General features: G+C 37.3%; 1 protein-coding gene across 1 annotated transcript; it reads left to right on the top strand.

Annotated features, from left to right (window-relative positions):
* The first annotated feature begins 21,448 nt into the window (after positions 1–21,448).
* On the top strand, positions 21,449–25,528 carry LOC124165416 (larval cuticle protein A2B-like). The gene is made up of 2 exons (XM_046542821.1): positions 21,449–21,550; positions 24,652–25,528. The coding sequence occupies exons 1-2, from the start codon at positions 21,539–21,541 to the stop codon at positions 25,150–25,152; spliced, it is 513 nt and encodes a 170-aa protein (XP_046398777.1). The 5' UTR covers positions 21,449–21,538; the 3' UTR covers positions 25,153–25,528.
* Positions 25,529–26,122: the final 594 nt, after the last annotated feature.

Here is a 26,122-nt window from a genome sequence, read left to right as displayed (position 1 = left end):
ACCTTTGAGAATGGCACAGTGTAAATTGTCGAAACCCGTGTCTGACTAATAAAAATGTGTGGCACATACAATATTAGTGTATCTGAGATTATATTTCGAATATTAACAATCAGCGTAGGGGGACCTATCCCATGAGGGTGCCATTAAAACTATGGAAAACTTTGAAGGAGTGTTTCAGTAGACAGTCTCATCCATATTTACACATCTATCGTATGCTGTTAGTTGGGGCTCTGTTGTCTAATTTTTCCGACATGTACTTTCTTATCTAATTATTTTTGTGTCATAACACCCCTGACTACTGGGACGGCTGGCGGGGTAGTATGTTGGTGTGCAAATAAATCGCTTCGTCCAGCTCAATGTGAGAAGTGACCAGCAGAATGGGGGCTGATTTGGTTCGTGGTGTCTGATAAGGCGTGGCCATTCTCTCCCTTGGTAAAAGAACGTTTGGTCGTGACGCCAATTACGCGCGAGCGCGCTGCTGAGGTCATTGGGGACAGGTGGATGAGCTGTGAAGGAAAAAGGTCTTATGAGTGCGGGAATGTTTTTAGATTATCGTAGTTTATTGTGCGGGTGGAAAACAATTGACGTTATTCAGTCCTTGTAATTTTTGTATTTGTAATTTTTCTCTGTATTCATTCATGAAATCGTAATCATACGCATACCTCTTCGCAACATTCACCACCTGATTAAAAAATGCTCATGGTTGATAATACATTAAGACAGGGGTCTCCAATTTACTAGGCCACATTCCAAGTTCCGAATCGCCCCACGGGCCGGATAGCAAATTTGCCGATGACTGAAGTATTCGATACCAAAATCTACTGAAGAATCCGGTGGCGTATATCTTATTTACGGACAGTTGAAGGCGACTTTGTCGTGCAGTACAGCGCTACAATGCTCCTAGCGGCGTCTCACTGAGTTAAACGAGCGAGAATCGCGCGCTAGTTGAAACGAGTGCGCGGGCCGGATGAAAGCCCTCCGCTGGCCGGATCCGGCCCGCGGGCCGTATTTTGGAGACCCCTGCATTAAGATACCAATTTATATTTTAATTATAAGTTAATAATATCGGAGGATAGGTTTTGGGAAATCATAATGTGGATCATTAGGTAAAATTGAAACTCTGTTATTTACAATTATGGAATTCTACAATTGTTTTACTATTATACAGTATTACTATTTACTATTTTTTGTTATGTAATACCCATTAAGGTATTACATAACAAAAAAAATACTTTCGAGAAAAATCTAGAGCGAGGAAGATGAGTCTGTTCCTTTTACTATTCGGTCATTTAATCAATCGCGCTAGTATCATCAAATCAACCTGGCAATTTACTAACGCACACGCTTGATATTAATATCACTACGCGCTTGAAAATAGTCGTGCCCTACTTAGCCTCTTATAATTGGAAGTGGCGTCTATTGGTTGCTATTAGCTTATGACCAGTTTATGCAGTGCAAAGAAAAGTGTTGTCTCTAAAATTTTAAATTGCTTCAAAGAAACGTAGCTATAACATTATTGTAGTATTTTACAATTGGCAGGCTTTACCGTTTACACAGTGTTTTACGATAATATTCAATTTAGCTTTATTATATTTTTATAACAACGCCTCTCCAATCTAATGTTCATGAATTTGATTCATCTTTTGTTATAAAATGCCCGCTATTTTACGTATGTATGGTTAGACATCATCGGAAATTCATATTATCCTACTACCAACCTCTTAAAAAAAGGGCACTATACTTTACTCTATTTTATTATTGGTTTGGTCAGATGTCATTTCATTTTTGTTCTTCCTGTGCTCTTTGTTAAGATAATTTCTTAAGATATCTATGCCCTATGTTTTAGTCTCCGTTGAAATTTCTTGCATACGCGTTTTCAATCAAATGAATTTACACGAAGGATTCACTTATGTATTTTAATCTTAACCAACGTTTTTGTTTAATGAATATTTAGTTTGTGAGTAAAGTATTACCTTCGAAATATGTTTTTCAATATTTAACATATGCCTTTTACATTTCATACGCTGTCTCTTTTAATGCATTAGTCGTGAAATTTATATGCTGGCCTTTTTAAAATAAATTCTCTGCGTAATCAACTGTATTAGTTAAGTAGGTAAGTGGTTTCGTTCAGTGATTCACGAAATCTATTTAAAATACCTTTAGAAGCTATGCTTCTAGAAATTTCGCCTATAAATCCACTACTCTAGCTATATATGGTACCGCTAGACACGAGGTAGCGTAGTTATAAATTCACAGTCATATATCTGCTTCTCTAGCTTCTTAAAGCCTTCTTTCTTTCCTTAATCCATTTTTATCCATATGCACATTTTTCTGGCCATAATATGTATTCCTCTAGAGTATGGCCACGGAGACCTCAGCATAAATTGTGAGTTTTATACCAATGGCAACGGAATGATGTCTCAATTTGAATGAATGCAAACATTTTATAAACGGCATTTTAGATGATGACCAGTTAGTTATCCACCGGGGATCTCTTACACCTCCATTAAGATAAAAGTACGGAGAATTAGCGTGAGGGGATCATTGAATAATTTCTCCTTATTTTTTACCGCTTTATATACTTCGATCACTAAGTGCTCTTTATTTTCATTGAACATATTTTATGTAGGTTGCTTCAACCCATTTTGATCGTTGGAAGCGTTTAAAAAGATTTCTGAAAAGTAAATGTTGGTAACGTAAGATTTTCTTCTGAGAAATGATTTTTTCCATTGGCTTTTATTGCCATGATTAAAACTTTTAGCATAAAAAGAGCATTTTATTGTTGACAAGCTTTCAAAGCTTCATATTAGGTAGTACGAAACCTAAATGATAATTTTTATTTTGCATGGAAATCTATATTTTGTGTCACTCAATGGCAATGTAAATTTAACTTTACCCATATTGAAGGCCGAGCATGTTGTAATAGGTCCAGTATTTACTATTTTATTTTTATTTTATTCCCAAACCTCCGAATACAGCTCTCGTAGGCCATTTTAAATCGGGGTATTCAACAAATTCAACAATGAAACGTACACGAACAACTATGCCCTGGATAAGGGAAACTTACCCAGGCGGGACTCGAACCCGCGACCTCATGTTTGGCAGGCGAGGACTTTACCCCGCCGCCACCGAGGCCGGCAATGATACTATGAATTATATTCGTCCAATCTCGTCTGTTGGTTTTTATTACATTTAAAGATACATTTCAGTTATATCTGGTAGACCTCTTAATGGTCCAAAACGTGACTCGTCCACCTCTTCTTTAAAAAAATGCCCGTAAAAAGTAGATTTTAGAAGTTATTGATGGATGAAATTTATTCCTAACTTTATTGTCTCTTTGTATTATGGAAATGTTATCTGTATCGCTACGTCGTAGTCAGAGATAGTCGTAAAGTCTTAATAATGCGTTTTACTTTTAAATGCCCTTCCGTCACAATTTAATTTTTTTCTTCTCCGCCACCACTATTTCTCGATTAAGGTCATTTCTAAGTGGCCAATTGAGTTATTTTTATCCAATTAGTATCCGTGTCACTATCAAACGTTCTTTAAGGTCTGTACCATGTATATTTGTAGAATCTCTTGCCTTTTGTCGTATACCAAATGTCTTCATGTAGATACACAAAGGTAAATTGTTTTCTGTGAAGGACTTAGATCTTTGACGTTTGTTTAATGATTTTAATTTCAGTCCTCAATATCCGGATCTAGAAAAATCTAAATCGAAGAATCTCTTTAGCCCTATGGTGACATTTTTTAGCGATTACAAGTTTTATTTTTAGTCGATACCTTGTGTGGTGATAAAATAAGTTAGTAGTTTGGTTTTGATTGCACTTTTGCGGTGGAAATGTTTCCTATTTTATCCTTTTGAATGTGTAGAACAGTCTTTCCCAAACTTTTTCGAGTCACCGCCCCCTTGGATCCATAAACCTTTACTCAACGCCCCTCTAATCGGTGTCTTTAAAATAATAATAAGAATCGTATCTTTATTAACCAAATGAGGAACATTGTAATAATTAAATTAAACAGAAGTACTAATTAAATGTTTGTTTAGAATCCAATGCATGTATAGTTTTTAAAATCATTTATGCAAATGATCTAATGCACAATAAAAGGAACTTAACTGAGAATATACTTTTGACATAAAAATGAATAATTTTAAGAAAGCTATTTCAGAATTTTTCATGTCATTGTTTTACTTTAAATAAGCAATTATATCGCATGAAAATTTTCAATTTATATACGTGACCAATCATGTTTTGTTAAAAATATTTTGACAACTGAGTGACTTTTTATTATAGTTGTTCATGGTCTAGAAGTCATTTAAGAAGATTCTATAGCTATAATTAATTACATATTTCCATCAAATGAAATTTCAATGAGAAGGATGAGCTTGATGACATGATAATTTTTTCCAATGTCCGGTTTAATGTCACTTAGCAGAAGTCTTAAATCACCGCGTTCGCAAACCTGAAGTCTATTTCTCTGCTTGGAAATAAGCTGAGTGACTGCACTAAAACCAAGTTCAACCAAATATGAAGTCGGAAATGCAAGAAGGAGTTTTTTAATCAACATTCATATTGCAGGATAATGATTGGAAATCTCCTTCTGTAGCGAAAAATTCTTGATAATTTATCTTAAACTTTGCTTTCAGTTCAATGTCATTTTGTAGTGCAATTAATTCTTCCTCAAATAGGTACCCCAACTTTCTCAATATCTACAAACGGATTTATCACCTGTAAAGACAAAAGGAAGGTTAGGGAACCTTCGCATTTGTCATATTGTAAGGACCCTCCGGCGCCCCCCTGCCGCCCCCTCGGCACTTTTCGCCCCCATAGACTACAGCAACGCCCCCAGGGGGCGGTAGCGCCCACTTTGGGAACCACTGGTGTTGAACATGATGATTATGACGGTTAGTTTCCGGAATTTATCGCCACACTCTCTCTTTCATTCGCTTAGGGATTTCACCCGAAGGTTGGTTTGGAAAGCTGATGGTAGAGCTCACCCCGATATAAGTTAGTCTGATAAACATCATAAATTCAGGGTAGGGGGACCATTTCGTTTCCTTGAGCCACTTCGCAATTGGAGGATATTCTTTTAGGGCTTCCGAAGGTTTTACCCGGGATTTGAAATGAGAACCCTTCGCTTTAATCACCAGGCTATCACACTCCCCATTGCCTTCTTATCTTTGCTATAGGGTGGTTTCCTATTATTTTTTTATTGCCTACATCAAAAGATTATTACTCCTGGAGTACGAATTTCACGCTTTTAGATTTTTAAATGACGTTATCTATTTTTCGCGATTAAATGAAAAATGAAAATTTTCAAGCGTGAAAACGCGACGGCTAAGTATGAATGATGGGAAAAGCCCGTGTGACGTCATTCTGGTCCCCGCTGTTACCGTGTGAGGTGACCTTGGGGCGAAACTTTTAGCACGGATACGATGCAGGCTGCTAGCAGGTAGCAGAGTACCCTGCAAGCGGATAGCGGTTGGTTTAAATAAGGATTATTAATACCCTATCAAACGAAGGAAACTTTCCGACCATAGGCAGTTTTAATAGGTGATTATTAAGACATGTTTCCCTGAGCTCTGTGCCTCATGCATGCATTGATAATCTCAGACGATGTAAAACTCCGATCTTCTCCTTTAGAAACTATGTCCTTGTGACGTCATGTGGAGTGGCATCGCATGGGCGCCAAACTGGCCTTTTTCAAACGCGATTAAAATTGACCATTGCCATTCGTCTAAACCGGTATTTCTATAAGCAAATAATTTTTATAATATGAATACACTTATGGTGGGTAACGAATCGCAATCAATGCCTTTCGTTTTCTTTGATGAGGGAAACTACCCTATTCTGGGTCGGCATGGGTAGCTGTGGGTTTTGTTGCAGGGAGGTTTGTGTGTTACCACAAAAATTCATATCGTAACATTTATTATTGTATATCATTGTATTTTATATTGTTCTCATGTTTTCATTCATAGCTCTGATGATAGTTTAAGATAAACTGAAACGTTGGCTAAAAATTTTTTTGCATCATATATACTGTACCTATACTTCAAGAACTCTTTAACCATTTATTATTTCTCTGTTAAAATCGTGAAAATTTGGAAGAATGCTCGTAAATCATCCCTTCTGGTCGACAATGCTTGCCTTCCGATCGTGGGTTTCGGTAAAATTAGCTTCCAGAAGTGCATTTCCATTTGCACTTGCACTTGATCCGAATTTACACGAGTCATTAAACTGGTTAGTCCATTTGGCGCACGTTCTCTAAGGGTATGGCAATGACCTCGGGTCCAATTTCAATCTTATGTTTTGTATTCTTCTTTTCTTTTTCTCCGGGTACCTTGCGTGACCTGCCTTTTCAGTTTTGTCAAGAGTTTTTCTTTTGCTCCAAGTTCCATCGCTGCTACTCCCAGATACAGTACCCCGAGCCCCCCAACTGGTTTTTCTCGCTTTCCTTCACCTTTAAGTTATCTGTCATTGGCTCCCAAGGGAGTTACATCCATGCTTTACGGTTGAGAAATACCAGTTTTTTTTGTTTTGGTTGATCTTATAAAGTAGGTAGCTTGTGTTGGTGACTGCTTAGGATGCTGAGGAACAACATGTAATGAGTCGACTGTTAATGGTATTCGAAAACCAAGCATTTGCCTAATTCACATATTCTGAATGGCTTATTCTGGAGAGTAATTAACTTAAATCAATGAGATATTTCACAAAAAAAACAAGATGACTGCAGTCTAATGATTGGTCGCGTAATGTCATAATTTATCTTTCAGTATTGAGTTGGCATTTTTGAGATTAATTTACCTGGAGAGTTCTTTCTTGCTATCTTTATCTTCAATTTATATCATCTGACTAATATAAAATGACGAACAATACATGGAAAGGAGTTCTAGTACCTACATCACAATGTGAAGGCTAATAGAAAATGCAGGTGAGCTTACCTTATCCTAGCGACTGCAATCGTGTACAACACAATGAATACTGTGTCCCAGGATTTATCTTGAATTGTGTTGTAATTCAGGGTAATTAATAAATTATATCCAATGCTTTTGGGTATTATATGTGTGCTTTAATATTATTATCTAAGGGTCATAAATCCTTCACCACGCTGTGGCTACGGGGACATTGATATAAATGCAATTGTATTTACCATGCAAGCAAAAATAGGTTGTGAAATTTAGTCAAATTTTCTCGGATCGTTCAACGGGTGATCGACTGCATTGTTTTGATATTTTGAACATCGACTCGGTAATCGTCGGCTGGTTTTATTCTGATTTCAGTATAATTTATTCAGTAGAATCCATCTAGCTCCTGATTGAAACGTCGAGAGAAATGAACCCGCTCGCCTGGCAGGGGACCGAAGAATGATTCAACCTACTTATTAGCCGGGAAAACACCAAATAATTATTAGTGGAGAAAGAACTGGTGGAATCGGATTGGTGTGGTAGCTAGTGTTGGCTTCAAATCCTGTGGGGTTGGTTTCAAATCCCGGCTGTGGTAGAGAACTTTCAGCCCGATCCCTGCGTTAATGTTGTGTGGAGGACATTTAAATGCGCCGCACTCCGTCCGTCGGATGGGACGTTAAGCCGTGGTCCCCTTGGAACCTTTCGTTAAGAGCAGGCTAATGCCGACGCCGGGTTTCTCTCCACCCTTCCTTCCTTACCCTTCCCTCACGGCGCAAATGACCTCAGCTTTCAGTCGCCTCCTCCAAATATCATACCATCCCAGCTTTACAAATAATAATATCCAATTTACCTCAATTTATAGAATGCAGAGTTAAAATTAACTATCCAAGTGATCTGCTAACGACCTGATCAATAATCCATCTAGCCAAATTTGTAGAGTGAATATTTTATGAATTATTCGATCTTTTCGATCGATTCGATTTTAGATCGTGGAAATTATTGGTAAAGATACTTTATCGACACATTTTCTGGTTTTTAATGATTTTATGCGTCGTACAAAATAAAAATTTCTATGCGTGAAAGTTTTTCATTGAAATCGTGGTGTATGTAGGAATAGACTTGAAAAGATAGCGTGGACCCGGTAGAAAATTTTTATCATATCGTTTTCACAGGCTTCTATTGCTTTTAACAGTTAAAGGAAAACTTATAAAATTGAGGTTTTCTAAGCATCTTCAAAAACAACTGGCTCCCCATCTCCTCCAAATACCATACGATATGACCTGGTACTTTCTCGGATAATATACTGAATAAGGCTTTCTCGGGTTTGCAGCAGGGTGAGAGTGTCCATTTTCTCCAACGTTTCGAGTTCCGACACGTTCCTCGTCATCAGGGAATGATGACATGATCCTCAGCATTATTCCTCCATAACGAAGAAAGCGGAGAAAAAAATGAAAGAATCATACATTATGCATAAAAAATTTAACTTTAGGCTGAACAGATAAAAATGTTATACGTACACAAATTACCGTTGCTTTAAAAACGGTCAACTTTAATTATTTATATAATTTATCAATAATATTAAATTTAACAAATAACAGTCGCAGATCTGAAGAAATACCTCGATTTATTTGATGCGCATCTATCAATACCTCGAATGAAAAATTGTATACAAAATCTGTTTTTAACATTTAATTGTTTAAATAATTGACCATTTAAAAACAATAATATCAAAGATACAACAAAAATAGCTTCAAATTCGTATTTAGCGAAAAAAATTCTTATAAAACGCTTCTTCATAGTTCAACAGTGACTGAGAATAAAATCGGTAATACTTTCGACCACTTTTTTTTTATTTTGAACCACTGTGGAACGTCTCTGATCTCGAAATGTAGGGGAAAATATACTCTCTCAGTCGGTTGGAAACCCGAGAAAGTCTAATAAAATTCTCAGCGATGCGGAGTAAGATTAATGAACGTCCAGGGCATCGCTCGCACGTCTTCTTTCCTTTAGGAGATCACGATCGGGAGTGTGAGATGGCAGCAGCGGCGATTGAAAGGTCATCGGTGACAAGTGAGCTTCCGCGCTGGAATGCGACCGTGTTTTCCAACCGAACTAGTGAGAGTAGGCAACCGGTGTGGCAAGGACGACTTCTGGTCAAGACATTGGTGTATTCGGGATAGAAACGGAAAGGTCTCGAAATTAGTGACGGAATTAAGTTAGTTTGGAATTTATGCGTGCTCGACTGATCTGTTTTTTTATATTTATTTTATTGGAGGAAAGTTCGGTTTGTTTGGACGGTGGTGGAGATCTAGGCGGGCGTGAATTTTTGTCACCGTGGCCTTTAAGACGAGCCAACGCATCATACCCGCTCAACCGGTCTTTTTTTGCTTCCATTTACTCCCTTAAAACTAATGCCGTCATCTTAAATTTTTTAGGTTGTAGAGAGGAGACCTGTGTTAACATTTGGCCCTCTCTCAAAACCGGAATTACTTCCGCAGATTTTTTCTGTGGTGAAACAGAATGAAATGCAGTCTATGAGATGAAATTAGATGCAGTCAAGGGCGAGGAAAATTTTCTCCGTGTACCCTGTTAATTTGGAGTTTTTTTAACAAGTGATTCTTTGCGAAATAAGACAAAATATGACCGGCTAGAGTAATTGATGCAATTCAAATAGTCATCTCAAAATATTCTCTTTAATATTTGAGTATAGGAAGATGGCCTTCTGTTTATGGACATGACTTTGAGAAGAAGAGTTGATTGCTTAATAAAAAGTACAATGAATATCAACGTGAAGAAATCGTTAACTTTTGATTGAATTAGTTTTTGTTGGGAGAGCCTTGAATCTGGTTAAAATTATATGTTGTCATTAGAATTTGTTATAGTCTTGTTGGAAAAATGCATGGAATGTTTTGTATGAAGTTGAACTGTGAAAATAGAAGGAAAAACGCTGAATTTGAGCTAAAAATATTTTGTTGATAAAGTTAAACTGGAGTAGGAATTTGCGAAGTCTAAATTTTCCGCTGAATTTTTACCAGGGTTCTTGTCTTATCTCAAAACTTTCGGTGACTAATAATCGAAAATATGCTAATAATACTTTTCTATACGCTTAGATCAGGTTCTTATACTTTGTAAAATAACATTTCGTTTTGGAGCTAGAGTTATAGTGTTTATTGCTCTCCGCAGTAAGATTCCTATCATGTAATAACAGTTCAACTTGGTATTATAGCTTATTTATAAAGAGCATGAAGTAAAAATGTAAAAAATTCATTCATATTATATGAGATTTGTCGGTTCTTAAGTGGTCATTTTAATTTTTTGGGTGCATCGGCAATTATATTGGTCATAGTTTTTATATTTAAAATGGAGAATATTGAAAGACAGTTATTTTTAAAAAAGTGGCTTCCATCAATGTTTTCGTAAGCTTCATCTATTTCTTCGAGGAGCCCCGAATTACACAGTGGTCATAAAGGAAAAATTCACTCCATTTCACACATGCAATATCCAATCAAAAGTTAAGTATTTTAAAACTCCGCCATTTTTTGTGAAGTAGGGATAATAGTAACTCTGACTATCGACCTAGAAACTGATTACCCTAAATAAGGTTCTCTTTGGAATGATTAATTTTATTCTTTTTCTGTGAAAATAGAAAACGAGATTGATGTCCTATGAATCCCTCAGAAAATCATCGTAATTCTCTCCGTTTCGAGGCAATCCGTTTTGGTCTGTGTAGTGTGGAAGCTGGCCAAAGTAAGATGTATACTTTGACTTAGATGAAAAGACACACAATGTAGTACTCTGCCGCGTCGAAAGATGTATTCACTCGGATTGGACGTTGAACCCTCTAAGCAACTGCTGTTATGAGTCATTATTGCTGTAGCCTTCTTCTTTTTCCTTACCATAATTCTACACTCATCCTTACATTCACTTTAGGAACAAAGATTTTTCATACACAAGTTCTCTAAATGACAATTAATATTACCTCAATTTTATGGATAGTCGCATCATAGAATGTACCTAATTTAAGTGGCCTTCATGTTTGAGCTGCCTTTTCACCCTAGAATTTTGCATTTTATTGCTTTGGTAATCCTTCGCATAGACTTATTTCCTCTTAGTATTTTCTCGCGGAACAAAATATTTAATCTTGGGTAAAAACTATATCTGATGGATACTTTTGTCGTCATATCTCGTATTAGCGACCTTTCATATACAGTTTCATCTTATCGTTGAGTCGCAATTCAGTTAATTTTTTACAATTCACGAAAAATATACGGATGAGATATTCCATCCTGTGAGCTTGTGTATTGAGAATCTTCCCATTGAGGTCCCGGAAAAAAAAATTCTCTTAGAACTTCGATGCGTGATATCTAACTCTAAGGATAACGAATATGCCTCTTATTTTATTCCTCAGTCTTTCAAATATTTCGCTTTAAATTGTTATTTCATTACGTGTTTTCGCATATAATTCCCGGTGTTCTCCTTAATACTGTGATAGGCTTCAGGTAATGTTCCCTATGACTTTTGCTGAATTTGCCAATTCTTTTTCTCCACATGGTAACAGTTTTCATTGAATGTGTTAAAAATTATATTATGTTATAAAATGGGTGGTTACTTATTTTTAGCCTACTTTTTTTCTTCTTGGAACCTTTAATGAAAGATGAAGTACATGTTTGAAGTGCTTATATCCTTTTAAATGCCAATGCGCGTATATCCCACACAAAAAACCTTCGATAATGGAATCTGTGTCAATGAGTCATACAGCTATTGTATTTTTTATTTTTTTTCAGCTGCCACTAAATATTTTCTGAGAAGTTTATTGATATTAAATTTTCCTTTTATATCTGAATATTTCCAAAAGTAATGCGGGTGCTAATTGAGACATGCGGCATTCGGCGTTTCATCACACATTCATATCCTATGTTCTCCGGTACTTCAGCAATGTGTCTGAAATCTGAGGGCAAGAATCATAAATGAGACCACATTTCTTCTTGCTTGCCACTAAAGAATAATTGAAAGATCCTTCTTAAGCTCAGGAATTTTAATTGCCGTTCAGAATGTACCGATGGCCTTCCAGATTTTCCAAGCTGCATTGGAGGCAAATGATGAGTTGGAAAATGGCCACGAAAAAAATTACTTGACTTGGGGTGAAACCGATTCTTGTTCTCCCAATTGGCGCTTGGCTTTTCTGAACAATTGCAGGCTACTTTTTCATGCGCTCCTGGTAATTAACTGGCATTTCTAAAAAAATAAATCGCAGCTAATTAGGTCACTTATGATACTATTTTTCGTGCCCTTTCCTAAGAATATTTTTTCGGAATTTGGACATGCACTCCTGTTTTTAATTGGGCGATGTTGATTGATTTCATTTTTGTCATTCTTAAAGCCGTGGTTTACCAAGGCAATCTACTCTTTTTCTGAGGACACGCGCTCTCTTTTGAGCCAAAGCTTTTTTTATGGGCGCATTCTTCAGTGGCCTCAACATTTCTAAAATGTCGTTCATTATTGGGCGAATGAGATCACACATGTTTTTTTCGGGGTTGATGGGATATTTCTAAGTGTTATTTGTTTTCGGATAAATTTTTATTGATCTTCCTTATTGATTTTGTGGCTTCAAATACATAAAAGCTATAGAAACTATTTTTCTTCTAAAGGGCAAAAAATTAGACTAGGTTACCTGTTTTCTGCAGATTGCTTTTCAAAAGACGAAAATTTCCATATGTGAAGATCTGGTATCGACAAATGTCACCGCGTTTATAAATAATGTAGACTACTGCAGTAAAATAAGCTAAATCACCCGAGGAAGACTGTTTTTTCTTGCCATCAAGGTATGAAAAATCGTTCCGTCATGCCTTCAGTTCCTCGCTGTAGTTGTATCTTTTAGGTGAATTAAACAGATTTTTTTGGTGCTTCATAACTCACACTTAATTCACACGTACGCTCTTATTTCGTGATTTTTTAAACACATATCATAATGAGATCCAAGGGAAAAATGCACGAATTGAATGAAGTGATTCGGGTGAAGTGAATTGTCCAAGTTATGGGATGGGTAAGGGCAAAGAAGGCTATTCGGGCTTCCAACCGGCTGATCTCTCTCCACTTTGCCATGGTTTACCAAGGCAGTCCACTCTTTTTCTGAGGACACGCACTATCTTATGAGCTAAAGTCTTTTTAACCCCGGCTGAAAGCCCCAATAGCCTTCTCTGATTATATTCGCCGAGAAAGCGTCGTATCTTACTTCACGGATGAGGAAGTTCTTAATAGAATGATACACATGGTTAATAAAGTGAACGACAAGCGATCCAACTTTGATATTTTAGGCCAAATATTTGAAAGCTCATAATGAGAAGAAATGCTTCTATCAATCTCGCGACACTTTGGATATGAATATTTATACCTTTAAATCGCATTGTCAACCCAAAACACTGCATGAAACAAGTAATTTTGCGCGTGGTCACGGAAGTTTTCCTAAGAATTGCATGAAGCAAGTAACTTTATAAGCTATCACGCGCATTGATGTAAAGTTGTATAGCGTATAAAGTTACTTGTTTTATCAAATGCTTGGGAAACCGTCCGTCGCGGAATATCGACAAAGAAGATTTTATTCTTCGACAGTGACTTATTAAGAACGACCTCCGCCACCAGTGCCTCTGCATGCACTTGAGACGTCAACACCTTGTTCGTTTAATAAAGCCTGAAATTTACCTTCGAATGACTCACATAATTATCCCACTGCGATAGTTAAAAATAAAACTTTGCACCAGACTCGATAGAGTACCGTTTAATTTCATGACGAATCACCATGTAATCAGTTTTATTCATCCAAAAATTAGAAAAGGGTATTTTCCTTCATTAAAGAAAACGGAAGGCATTGATTGCGATTCGTTACCCACCATTAGTGTATGCATAATATACAAATTATTTGGTTTTAGAAATACCGGTTTAGACGAATGGCAATGGTCAATTTTATCCTCATTTGAAAAAGGCCAGATTGGCGCCCATGCGATGCCACTCCACGTGACGTCACGGGGACCTAGTTTCTATACGAGTATATAGGAGTTTTACATCGTCTGAGATTATCAATGCATGCTTGAGGCACAGACTTCAGGGAAACGTCTCTTAATAATCACCTATTAAAACTGCCTATGGTCGGAAAGATTCCTTCGTTTGATAAGGTATTAATAATCTTTATTTAAGCCAAGCACTACCTTGTAGCAGGGTACTCTGCTACCCGCTAGCATCCTGCGTCGTATCAGCGCTCAAAGCCTCGCCCTTTTCACTTTTCATTTAATCGCGAAATATAGATAACGTCATTTAAAAATCTAAAAGTGTGAAATGCGTACTCCAGGAGTAATAATCTTTCGATTTAGGCAATAAAAAAATAATGGGAAACCATCCTTTTGCTGCGAGGATCTGTTGACATGACAGTTTTTTCAATCCCGTTTCAAATCCCAGGTTAGCCAAATGAGTTTTCTCATGGGGAATTTCATCCTTGGCGCAGAGTCACGCCAGAAACTCTTTGAAATCAAGTCCGATTTTCCACGCAAGTGTTTTCTCTTATTTAAATCATCTCGTGATCTCCAGAGTTCACGCTTTTGGGGCGAACTGTCTCCCGATAGTCATCTGGGCGTTTGCAAATCGACCTGCGGATCGAGGAAGCCTGACTGTTTTGAGGGAAACGAGTCGATCTCTTCTCCCGACGACCACTTGTGCTCACTCCTTGCGGAAACAATCCCGCACCATTCACGTGTTGCAAAACAATCGCAGAATAACTCGGCGACAGCACGGACTTTATTTTTTCTTACTTTTCTATTCATGAGATGACGGGTGAATTACAGTGTCATCCTGTTTAAGTTTTTCTCTTATTGACGCTATTTTTTATATTTTTGTTAGCTATTTAATTCGTGCGTGTATATTAAGAGAGTGAAATTGAGTTGCAATTTATTCTGTGGGGTTAAGTTGTGCTTTAAACCTCTGCCAATACAGATCGAAACACAAACACCTAATAAATAAATAATCAATCGCAGAATAACTCGGCGTCAGCACGGGCTTTATTTTTTCTTACTTTTCTATCCATGAGATGACGGGTGATTTGTGAATTAGAGTGTCATCCTGTTTAAGTTTTCTTTCTTATTGACGCTATTTTTTTACATTTTTGTTTGTTTTTTAATTCGTGCTTGTATATTAAGAGAGAAAAATTGAGTTGCCAGTTATTCTGTGGGGTTAAGTTGTTCTTTAAACCTCGGCTAATACAGATCGAGGCTTTTTGCAAATATGTCGCGAAATTCATCAGGAAATAATTCTTAGTAATCGAAAGTCATCAAATATTTCTTAATTCGATCATCCATCATGTATTTGTTTCATTTATGATTTTCCCGAGGAATCACTGACGACTATAAAAGAAGACGTATTTTAGGGTATGCCGCTAGTGATGACGTTTATACACGATTCCGGAAGTGCTGTTTCTAATTCATAATCTACAAAATCTTGAAGTATGCGTTTTAGCGTGTTTAGATTACGTATAATTATAATCTTGCTAAGGAGAACTTCTGTTTGGGAACTTTTATTTGAGATCTCAGGCAGTCAATGAAAGCAGGCGTGTAAAGGTAAGATGGCGGTGAAAATATGTGAAGAGTATTTAAGAACGATTTTATCGGGAGTGAATTTCTGAGTACTTAAGTAAGTTTCTTTGCGCGCGAAAGGTGAGAGATTTATGACTGTATGCTTCTATTTATATAACTTTTAACGGATTTTTTTTATATTTTGTGGTATAAAATGATATTTTCTAGGCATCACAACAAAATCACTAATTTTCAGCAATGAATGATATAATTAGAATGTTTCAGGAATGCCGTGGCTTGGGGACTTGGGGACAGAACAATGATAAAGTATTAAATAAGGAGGCAAATTAAAAATACCATGAATGGCAAACAATTTTATTTTTTAAATAATCTAATAATGAGGAAATTAATTACTTATTTTTCGCTGAAACCTGCTAGCGTGATTAAATTGATGTGGTGCTATGGTTGAGATATTTGACAGAAAAAATGTTTATCAAAGGTTGATTGGCTTGCATTTAACCTATTGAGTCGAAGAAACTATCAATTTTTTTGGCTCTGTTACGTATTTTCCTGTCGATTTCAAAAACTACCATTTTGATTTATTGATTGGTAATCTCCCAATGGTGAACTCATAAAGAGTAATCTTGGTCATAGGTATTCATTGCCTACTTTGCTCTTTATTCCGCGGGCTGTTTCACCTCAGGCGGCTTCTTGCATCGGGAAAGGTCGCTTGAACGGCTGCACCGACGCTGTGACCGTTTTGTGATTTCCTGGTTGATATCTATCACTAGCTGAGCTTCGCTTGGCAGCCCTCAGAGATTTTGACCTCCCACTCTCTGCCTTGGTATTATTTCGTGTCTCTGGGCTTGCATTCAATAATACGTTTGCATACCCCACTCCTTAATTCAAGTGGTTAGCACACGTTACTTGTTTTTTAAACACTGGTTAACAAAATTTATCCGAGTGAATCTAGAACAACCTTATGCCTTGATTTAATCTTGAGGGATTACGTTAATTTCTCTTCGAAAAACTTTATTATGATGCGTAACAAAGTTTATCTGAGTGAATCCTGTGCAATATTTTACCTTAGGTTAGTATGGGATAAGTATTTTAATGTCAGTTTATAACCGTATTTCATAAGATAGAATTTATGCAGCAAAAAAGTTTGTTATAATAATCGTTCTACCGTTTTTTGAGTGCTGGCTGATGTAACACTTGTAATTCATGCAATTAATGGCAACCGTTCAAGAATATGAAATTGCGGATCCCAAATTAAGGTATTCTATTTATTTTTTATCTCTACCATTTCAATTGTTTAATAACTTGTACTTTTCATGAAGAAACTTAGAAATTTAAAAAAAATCGTTAATATTTCATAGACTAAGGATCTGTGACAGAGTAGGTTATGAAATTCGCACTAGGGTAAATATTTGAATTGGGCTCTGAATTTTTTTAAACTAATTAGTATGCAAGGTGTGTTGTCTTTGGTGTATCAGCTTCAACATTATAGAATAGAATAGAATATTTTTACTATGCTCTAGGTAATACCTATGAGAGCAAAAAAATGGAAAATACAGGAAATGTTCTAAATCATATTAGAAGGCATTTTGACAAAAATAAGGCATTATGGAGATTATTGCTTGGTTAACAAGTAGTTGATATCTATATTCAGTACTAATAACACAAAAAATATAAGTTTTAACTTACATAGTAATGAACACTCACATACATATACACATTTATGTAGAGAGTTTTGATAACATCACAACTTTAAGATGATAACTGTAATGAGTTAAGGAGACTGAATTAAGCCCCAGACTTCTAATAGAAGTACAACCTTCTTTTAAACGACTGAAGTGATTGTAACGTCTTTATATTTGGCGGAAGAGAGTTCCAGAATCTAGACGCAGCTGGATGAAAAGATTTGAAATATATATTGGTGCGGGCTTGGGGAATTTGGGGAATTTATAGGGTAGAGTTGCCAAAATCGCACCGCTTACCAAATCGCATTACCATCCTAAAAGCTGGATTTGAAACTTCCTGCATCCCCAAGCACATGACACTGCAATTGCGGCCATCGATATTGTGACAAGTCTGGGTTAAGGTTTTTAAGAAATGATGTGTCTCTTCTGCTATTTTTTCGTGTTTTCAAAAGAATGTTGAAAACAGGTACGTCGTATTTTCATAGCTTTAGCTACATAACATATTTCTGAAGTCTATAGTTTTTCATTTGGTGCCATTACCTGCGTGGAATGGTCACGTGTTTATGCAGTGGAAATGATTTAACATTAAATTGTGGCCGCTCCCAAATCGCACCACGTCTCTCCTTTCCGGTGCGATTTGAGCGGTTTCGAGTGGCTCAGACAAACGTAAGTTTTGGCTTTTCGTTTTTTTTATCGGGAGTCAAGCAAAATGTAGGAAGGAAAGTTAGGAGAAAAGGTGAGAAGGATTTATGGCCGATGGTCCTTTTGAGTACAAGAAATCGGCCTTGAATGAACAGGGAGAGAAAAATTAGATTAAATGAATGCTGTAGGAAATACGAAATTGCAAAAAAGGCATTTCTGTGGCAGTGCCGAGGAGAAGGTGGTAGGACTTTTGATCGTGGTGTTAATGTTGCAGTTAATGGAAAAGACACAGCTTTAGCGATAGAAGCAGAATACGAATTACTGTCGCCGCAAAAAAAGGTAGAACGCTAAACTTTGAACAGTTGTACGAAGTTCTGCAGAAGCTCCAGAGGGTATTGTTATGTCTCGTTTTACTCATTGTTTATTTGACTACAACGATGTATAATTAAAATTTGTTGTAGCTTAGAATTTTAGCTTTCTACGGTCGAAAGAGTGAGGAAAAACACGCGAAAAACTTTGAAAACGAAGAAACGGTCGTCTTCTTCATCTCAACGCGGACTAAATATTTGGTTGTTGTTTTTCATTTTATTTTTCCTAAAGAGAACCACATCTATGCATTGAAAATAGCTTTTTTAAATTAAATCGTACCCATTCCTTGATATTTCAAAGGGCTGAAAGGCAGATTTCAATTTCCTAAGTTTAGAAGAATACATGAATATTGAACTTATGATCGAACAGGTTAGTCCCATAAAATATTTAGGCAAATACTTTGACCAAAATTGTAGATGGAAGTCTCACATCAATGCATTAAAATCAGAAATGATTTCTATTGTAAGAAAATTCTACTTCCTCGGATACATACGCCCTGAATCAGTGTTAAGAATGGTATGTTATGCTCTTGTTAATTCAAGATTGCAATATGGAATAGCCTGCTGGGGTGGAGCATATCTTACAAACATTAAATGCCTTAGTGGGCATCTATTCATTTATAAAGTCCTTAGAGTTTTCTATAACCGTAGTGGTGAAAAGGCCAGACCACAAACTTATGACATCAGATCTTGGAGAAACTTTGATATACCTAGGCCGACGACTGAAATTTATCGACAGTCATACAAATAATTAGGGCCTAAATTATTTAGTATGCTGCCAAGTAATGTGGAAAACTCGGAAAAAAGATGGGGATTCACATTCGCTGTCAAAAAATGGCTTATGAGGTATGAGGAAGTAGAGCTTCTGTTAAGAAAGGTGACATAAAAACGTTTTCAATAAAAGGTATATTCTATATTGTATTTATGTAATTCTTATGCGGTTATGTAAGAATGTTACTTATCCATTTTTGAAATATCACAAGTGTATTCAATCGGTAAGATAACAAATCACTGAATGCAAAGATTTAAATTTACTTTTCATGTATGCTTGCACCAGACCTGTACAAAAAGTGTAATGTGGTAGCCCCAAATCTCTATGTTATATCTAGAGTTCGACAGTTCATTATAGCTTGTAATCGACTGAAACTTGGGTCAGGAACAATTGAAACCTTCATAAGAAATCTGTGGAATAACACGAAAATATCATATTAATATTTAATGACCTAGGTATGAAAAGGAAAATTAATACTCAAATAGAAAAAATTGGCTGATAGGATGATTGACTGAGGAGTTATGTCAAACCAACCCTTGGATTATTGAACACTGATATTGATTACGATGGGGAATTAATTACTGTCAGCAAAATAATTCCTATAGATTGGTAAATAGGAAAATATTTATAGTACTAATCCCACAGCTTTGCGCGTTGAACAAGATGTATGTAAGGAAGAGTGGAGTGGCTCCACGCGGACCACGGCTTAGCGTCTAATCCGACGGACGGCGTGCTGTACTTGATATGTATGCCATATAGCACTCAGGCAAGGGTCTCAGATGACCCTCCACCACTTCTGGGATATGAACGCGAGACAACGTTTGGGTATGCAACACTCTTTTCACCGCACCTATCCTAATTAGAATCGTTTCCCAGCCTTCGTTCCCACTACACGTGTTGATCGTCTCTTGCCAGGCCATCGTGATTCAGCCACTTAGATTAGTGCCTTAATATTTCATGTCTCCTTGCCAACCACGACTCACTGCACCCTTCTCTTTTCTGTCTCTTCCCTCCGGCTCTTCACATCACACAGCCTTCGTTGCAGACGTGGAACACTCATTCCCTTCTCATCTAATCGGCTCTTTTTGAATGTCTCGTTTACTCTTACGTGGTAGCGTAAGGCTATATTATGTATCTCCTTGCGTCGGGTTATGTTGACCTAGAATTTATATCGAAAGAAACAGCTAATGTATTAATTGTAAAATAGAATATGTTTGGCAATAAGGATGATTTTATAAAAAATAGAAATACTCTTTAAAAAACTGTACACAGAATTGAGACTCTCCCCTTGTTTTTTTCTTTCTTCAGCCCTTGATAATAGGATATAACGAAGTAAAATAATAATTTATCAATATAAATTAGGTTTTGGATCAGATAATTACTAGATTTCCAGACTTCATGCTAATTTGTATTTTTTGCATTTGTAAAACTTTTGCATGATGGAAATAATGTCACTTTGCGCTCATGTCTCATGCGCTCCCAGTATAAATAAATTATGAAAAACTGTAATCATACATGCTATAATGTATGGAGATTTTCTAATTTTGAATCGAGTAATTATTCTTTTAGGATGACAGACTCCGAGCTGCTAACAAAGAATTCAAAAAATATCAACGTTTAATGTTTTTTCGCAATTGTGTGTCTCGAATTTTTATCATCAAACCTTAGATTCGGAGTCATATTGCCAAAATTCTATTAAGGGGGAGAAACTGAAACCACTCCAAAACATTCCCTGGTAAAACTGCATTTTAACCGGACTTATGTCTTGACAGAAGTACGGATAAACGAAAGTGATGTGATGACTTGAGTGATAATGGGTTGTAGCGACGCTTTTCGCCGATATAGTTTGACCCTCTCAGTCATCCCTTCCCTTTATGTAGTTAAAGTGACATCAGGTGTTCCTCAAGGTAGCGTTACAGGCTCTGTTTCGTTCAAAATATACAGAAATGGCCTTTGCTTCCGCATTAGCAGTACTGTACGTTTATTGGAAGACTCATTCTCATCGGAGCGAAATTAGTAATATGAAATTCTATCATAGGAATCAAACAACGTTCACGTGTGGAGCCAAGAGTGGGGAATAAAACTTTATGTGAGCGATTTACGCCTTCAATTATCTGAATCAGTTATGCCTTCCATCCATTGAATGACCATCTCAGCCTCCAAGACCTCTCGCAACCCTCAACAGAGTCATAACCCGCGCATCACGAGCCAGATAAATAATTATATATTTTTTTGAAATTTATTTTCATTCTCTCCCCGCCGTGGAATTTCCGCACTCCCTTCACTCGAATGTTTCCACATTCTCCTGCTCCATCATCCCGTTGGCGATCTCGTGTCGTGCATTTTGGCCAGTGCACTATCCACTCGCCCTGTGGGAACCTTCAGCAAAAGGTGAAGGGGGATGGATGGACGTGATCGAATGAGAACCACGGACCCTTCCCTCCGATGCCCTTCCCTCCTCACGTGAACCCCTCCCATCCCTTCTCACTTTGATCGCGTTTCCTATAAAGGCGGGACCATCCTGTCTGCTGGTTGCATTCACCCACTCGTTGCCTTCCCAGCATTGTTGAGCACTGCACCAAAACACTACCATGGCCAGCAAGGTAAGCGGTTCCTCCCAACTTTGAAGCTGTAATGTAGGCTCTTTGCTCTCAATAGCAGTATGTGCCGTTTTGTTGCTAGCGTTGTTTGTAGACTTATTGCCAACTTTATCATAAACCTTGGAAGGATGCAATAATCCCGCTCAACTAGTCGTTTTTTGCAGTTACTCCTACAAACTTGCCTCATCATCTTAAAATATTCAGGGTGTATGGAGTTGATCTTTGTTAACACCCGCCTGTGTCTTAGTTTATAAATTTTACCTCAGAATTTTCTGCGGAGTAAAATTCTTAAATATGAGATTCAACATAATTTTGAAAAAGGCCTATCCTATTTCTCGCGACATATCATGATTTAATGTAAGCTTTCTAAATTTAATTACCCGCGAAGAATGATAAAGTTTGAGCGATTGAGAGGGCTTGATGCATTCTCTTTAATATTCAATCCTATAGCAGATGAATTTATTTCCCATAACAGATTCAAGTATTATAATTTTGTGATGTAGTTTCATTTGCTTAGGTAAACTTTTATTGTTGTTTTTGTTGTGATTACCAGGTGATGCTAATGTTTTAATTTCGAACTATTGGCTTCACTGGCCTTAATATGCATGCAACCTTTTGAGAAAATTATTATTTTGATATATGAAATTGAAGATGAAATTATCATGCGAAATCAGTTAGCATCATCTAAATTCAACTGTTATCATTCAAAAAATTGTGTGGTTTTGAAATAGAACTTCTTTTTTTAATTGCCGCTTTTTAGCGACAGGATAATTTTTTTAGACAAGGATAGTGTCCTAGGGTAGGGATCTTTTAGGCCCCCAGAGAAAATTCCTTTATCTGAGTTTGCTTAGTCTTTTTACAAGAGTTGATGCTGAGACTAATCGTTTCTGCGATTTTGCACATTGCGATGGGTAAATTATTTTCCTACGCCGTCAATTTTTTTGCCGAGGGACAGTCAATTAAAATTTGTCTTGCAAACTGAAAAAAACTGTGTATTAGAAGTTTCTTTCAAATAGTCTCGCAGCAATATGCCTGTACTGATATTCAACGTTGAAGGGGATGCATAGATCTTTATGATTCAATATCTGATTATATTTCCCGAACCTCCGTATGTACCTAAAAATCTTATTAGACGACTACTTTGAATTTTTGCTGGAAAATCTTAATATTCTGTCGTAGTCGCGCAGTTCTCTCGTGAAATTCAATTGTAATTATTCATTTTTTTTGGATTAAGCTGAAAATGGCATGTACGTCTTCCTTCATGAATTTGTATTATCATTTGGCTTCGTCTATTTATCAGAATACCAGCTCGCCAGCTTCATTAAATTTTCAGGTGGCCTTTTTCGTTTCTAGGTGAAAGTTATCATAAGAAGTTCGCCATTCATTTGATATTAAGGCAGAGTAAATGAATTTTATGAAAATTTTGTATCCTTTTAATGAACTATATTTACTTCGTTTTTACATCATTTCTATTCGTCTTCCTCTTAACATTCATTGGTAATGATTGATTGATGCTTGGTGTAGCGTACCCTTATAATCGATAGGGCAGGAATAAGCGTATATCGGAAAAAGCATGGTCATAATTATTTACTTAAAATAGCGAGTTTAAAAATTCAGTCTCCAGTGATATGGTCTCACTTAGTGTTCTAGCCGAAGGTAGGTTTGGATAGGTGAGGATAGAGCCCACATCGAACTAATACTCATTCGTGTGAATTTCACACGTTATGCAGAATAGATTTCCATGAAAGTAAAATTGACTTTGTTTTCAGACTCTAGGTTTCGAAATATCGAAGCTGTTTTGGAATAATAAATTATTTTTGTTCAGAAATCTGAATCTAATTTTGAATCTGCGAGTGAATCAAGCGTTTCGGTGGCAAATTTGTTTGCTAATATCAGGGCTCTTCTTTTTACTTTGCTTTTATATTCATTCAAGTATTCCACTATTTTTCAATGCATTCGTAAATTTCTGGCGACCAGAAACATTTTTTATGATTTCGTCTTTATTTAAATTTTTAGCTTGACGTAAATAGAAATTTTAAATTTTAACGGTAGGTATCTTAAAGATGTCTTGGTTGCATTTATTTTGCAACTGAATGGAAATAGAAGAATAGAGTAAGCAATGGCGATGAAAGCCAAATGAACCTTATTCCAGGACCATAACTCCATAAGACGGACTATAATTATTGATTCAAGTAGTTGATATGAGAATTATGGGTGTCACATCTAAGGGGATGAGAAGGAAATGGGGTACAAGTAATTTTTTTTCTGAATAGAGTTAGGTACAGAAATTGCGTAAAGAAAGCAAACGTAAAATCAACTAAATATATAGTATTGCTTTATACATTCCACTCGATGACGGCACAAAAAAATGACTCACTCGTATCCTTTGGTCATCTAGTTTTTGTATATTTATTCAATCAATTTATGTACCTAACTCTGATTAGAAAAAAATCATTTGTACCTTTTATCTCCTCACCCTCTCGTGTATAGTAATTTTTCTTTTCTGTAAGAAAGAGGCTTTAAGTAAAGTGGCCTTATCTTGGAAGGGACAAAGCGGGACATATAGTGCACCTAAGCATTTTCGCGCGCGAAACTTTTTGGGTAGGGTATTTAAATTTTAAACATTGCCCTTTAAAATGTTCAGGTGATTTAACTATGGGCGACTTTCAAACATACACTTTATTGTGTTGTTTACGGTGAACTGCATGTAGAAATTACAAAAAAGACACTAACGTCGTAAATGTCGGATATCAGTTTTTCCCCCTCCATAATCTTTCGATTCAGTATCAGGATAGAGACCGTAAGATACTAGCACCATTAGTGGCATAATTATTTATTATTTATTGTTGTTTTTTGTCAAGGCAACAGATTTCTAAAAGGTCGCAAAATAAAAGTTTCAGTAGTTCACACAGATGCAAGTCAAAAACCAGGACATTTGCCTGTCCCGGGGAACATCGCGGGGACACCGGGACAAGCGTTCTGAAAACGGTACTGTCCTGGGTAAACTGGGACGCATGGTCAATTAACTTTAAGGTACAAGTTGTTCGTGTCCCCTCATTGGCTCATTTCTCTCCCTCATCGACATCACCCTTTGCCGCCGACAGCTGATGGTCCTCGCGGCCCTCGTCGCCGTTGCCAACGCCGGATACCTCGGGGCCCCAGGGATCGTGGGCCCCGCCGCCTACGCCAGGCCCCTCGCTGCCTACGCCCCTGCGGCCTATGCCCACGGTGCTTATGCTGCCCCCATCGCCAAAGCGGTCGTCCCGGCACCAGACTACTACGACCCCAACCCGCAGTATTCCTACTCGTACAGCGTTGCTGATGCCTTCACCGGAGACAACAAGGCCCAGCACGAGACTCGAAGCGGGGATGTCGTCCAGGGAAGCTACAGCCTTGTTGAGCCCGACGGTACCCACAGGAAGGTCGACTACACCGCTGACCCCGTCAACGGATTTAACGCGGTCGTCCACCGTGACGGTCCCGGTGTCGTGAAGGCGGCCGTTGCCGCTCCCGTGGCTGCACCACTGGCGTACCACGGAGGACCCCTGGGTTACGGCGGACACGGTGCCCTTGCCTACGGGCACGGGGGGGTCTACCACGGGTGATTCACTTTTTTCTACTCGACCGACGAAGTATACGGCTGCTAGCACGACACTCTAAGATGCACACTAAAATCGGTGCACCCTTTCGTGTAATCCAGCGTGTCTGAGAAATAATGGAACAGGGTCCACTATTATATTGAATCCTTTTCATTCATTACTGTTCTAGTTTTTACATTTCGTCTCTCCGCATAATACATTTTTTACAGCGTCTCGGCATGCATTGTGTACACTAAAATGCCTCTTGTAAAACGGCCTTTAGGGACTGCAAATGGGAATGCACTTATCTATACCAGATGTATGTTACGATTCATAAAACACGTTTGATGTTATTCATTTTATGTTGTGATGCCAGGGCTGAAATAAATGTGCTCATACCAAATTTGATGTTTTGATGAATTATTCATTGTGTTTCTGGAGTGTGAAGCCAACTAGCTACAACCAAGCCCAAGATGAAATTTTCCTTGCGTGTCATCACGTTCATCAGAATTTCTCGTGCAAAACGATTTTTAGGGACTGCCCGCGGAAATTCGATCGGGGATCGGGTTGGTGTGGTGGCTAGAGTGTTGGCTACTCACCCCGTGGGCTCGGGTTCCAATCCCAAATCGCCTTTGACATCGCCTACAGACTAACCTAATATGTCTTAGAAAATCATTTAGGACTTTCATTTTAAGAGATCGCCTCACATCCTTTCGCAATATTTTTCTTCGTTTCATTACTAGTTTAAAACGTAGTTTTTACCTTGAAATTTTCATGATACTTATGGAGAAAAAATTGTTACCATTTGCCTGTGCCTACAAAAATTTAGTCGGTGATAACTATGTAGTAAAAGTTATACATTTTAGACACTCGCTAATTTTGAAGGTTTTACCTAATATATATTCTAAAAGATTCACGACGATAGTTTTCAACAGGTTATTTGTCTCAACAGAAATTGCGGGAGTGTGGAGCCTTCTTTAATTGTAATACCTCGTAA

The sequence above is a fragment of the Ischnura elegans genome, chromosome 9 (assembly GCF_921293095.1).
Source record: "Ischnura elegans chromosome 9, ioIscEleg1.1, whole genome shotgun sequence".
Taxonomy (NCBI): Eukaryota; Metazoa; Arthropoda; class Insecta; order Odonata; family Coenagrionidae; genus Ischnura; species Ischnura elegans.
This window is presented reverse-complemented; position numbering and strand designations above follow the sequence as displayed.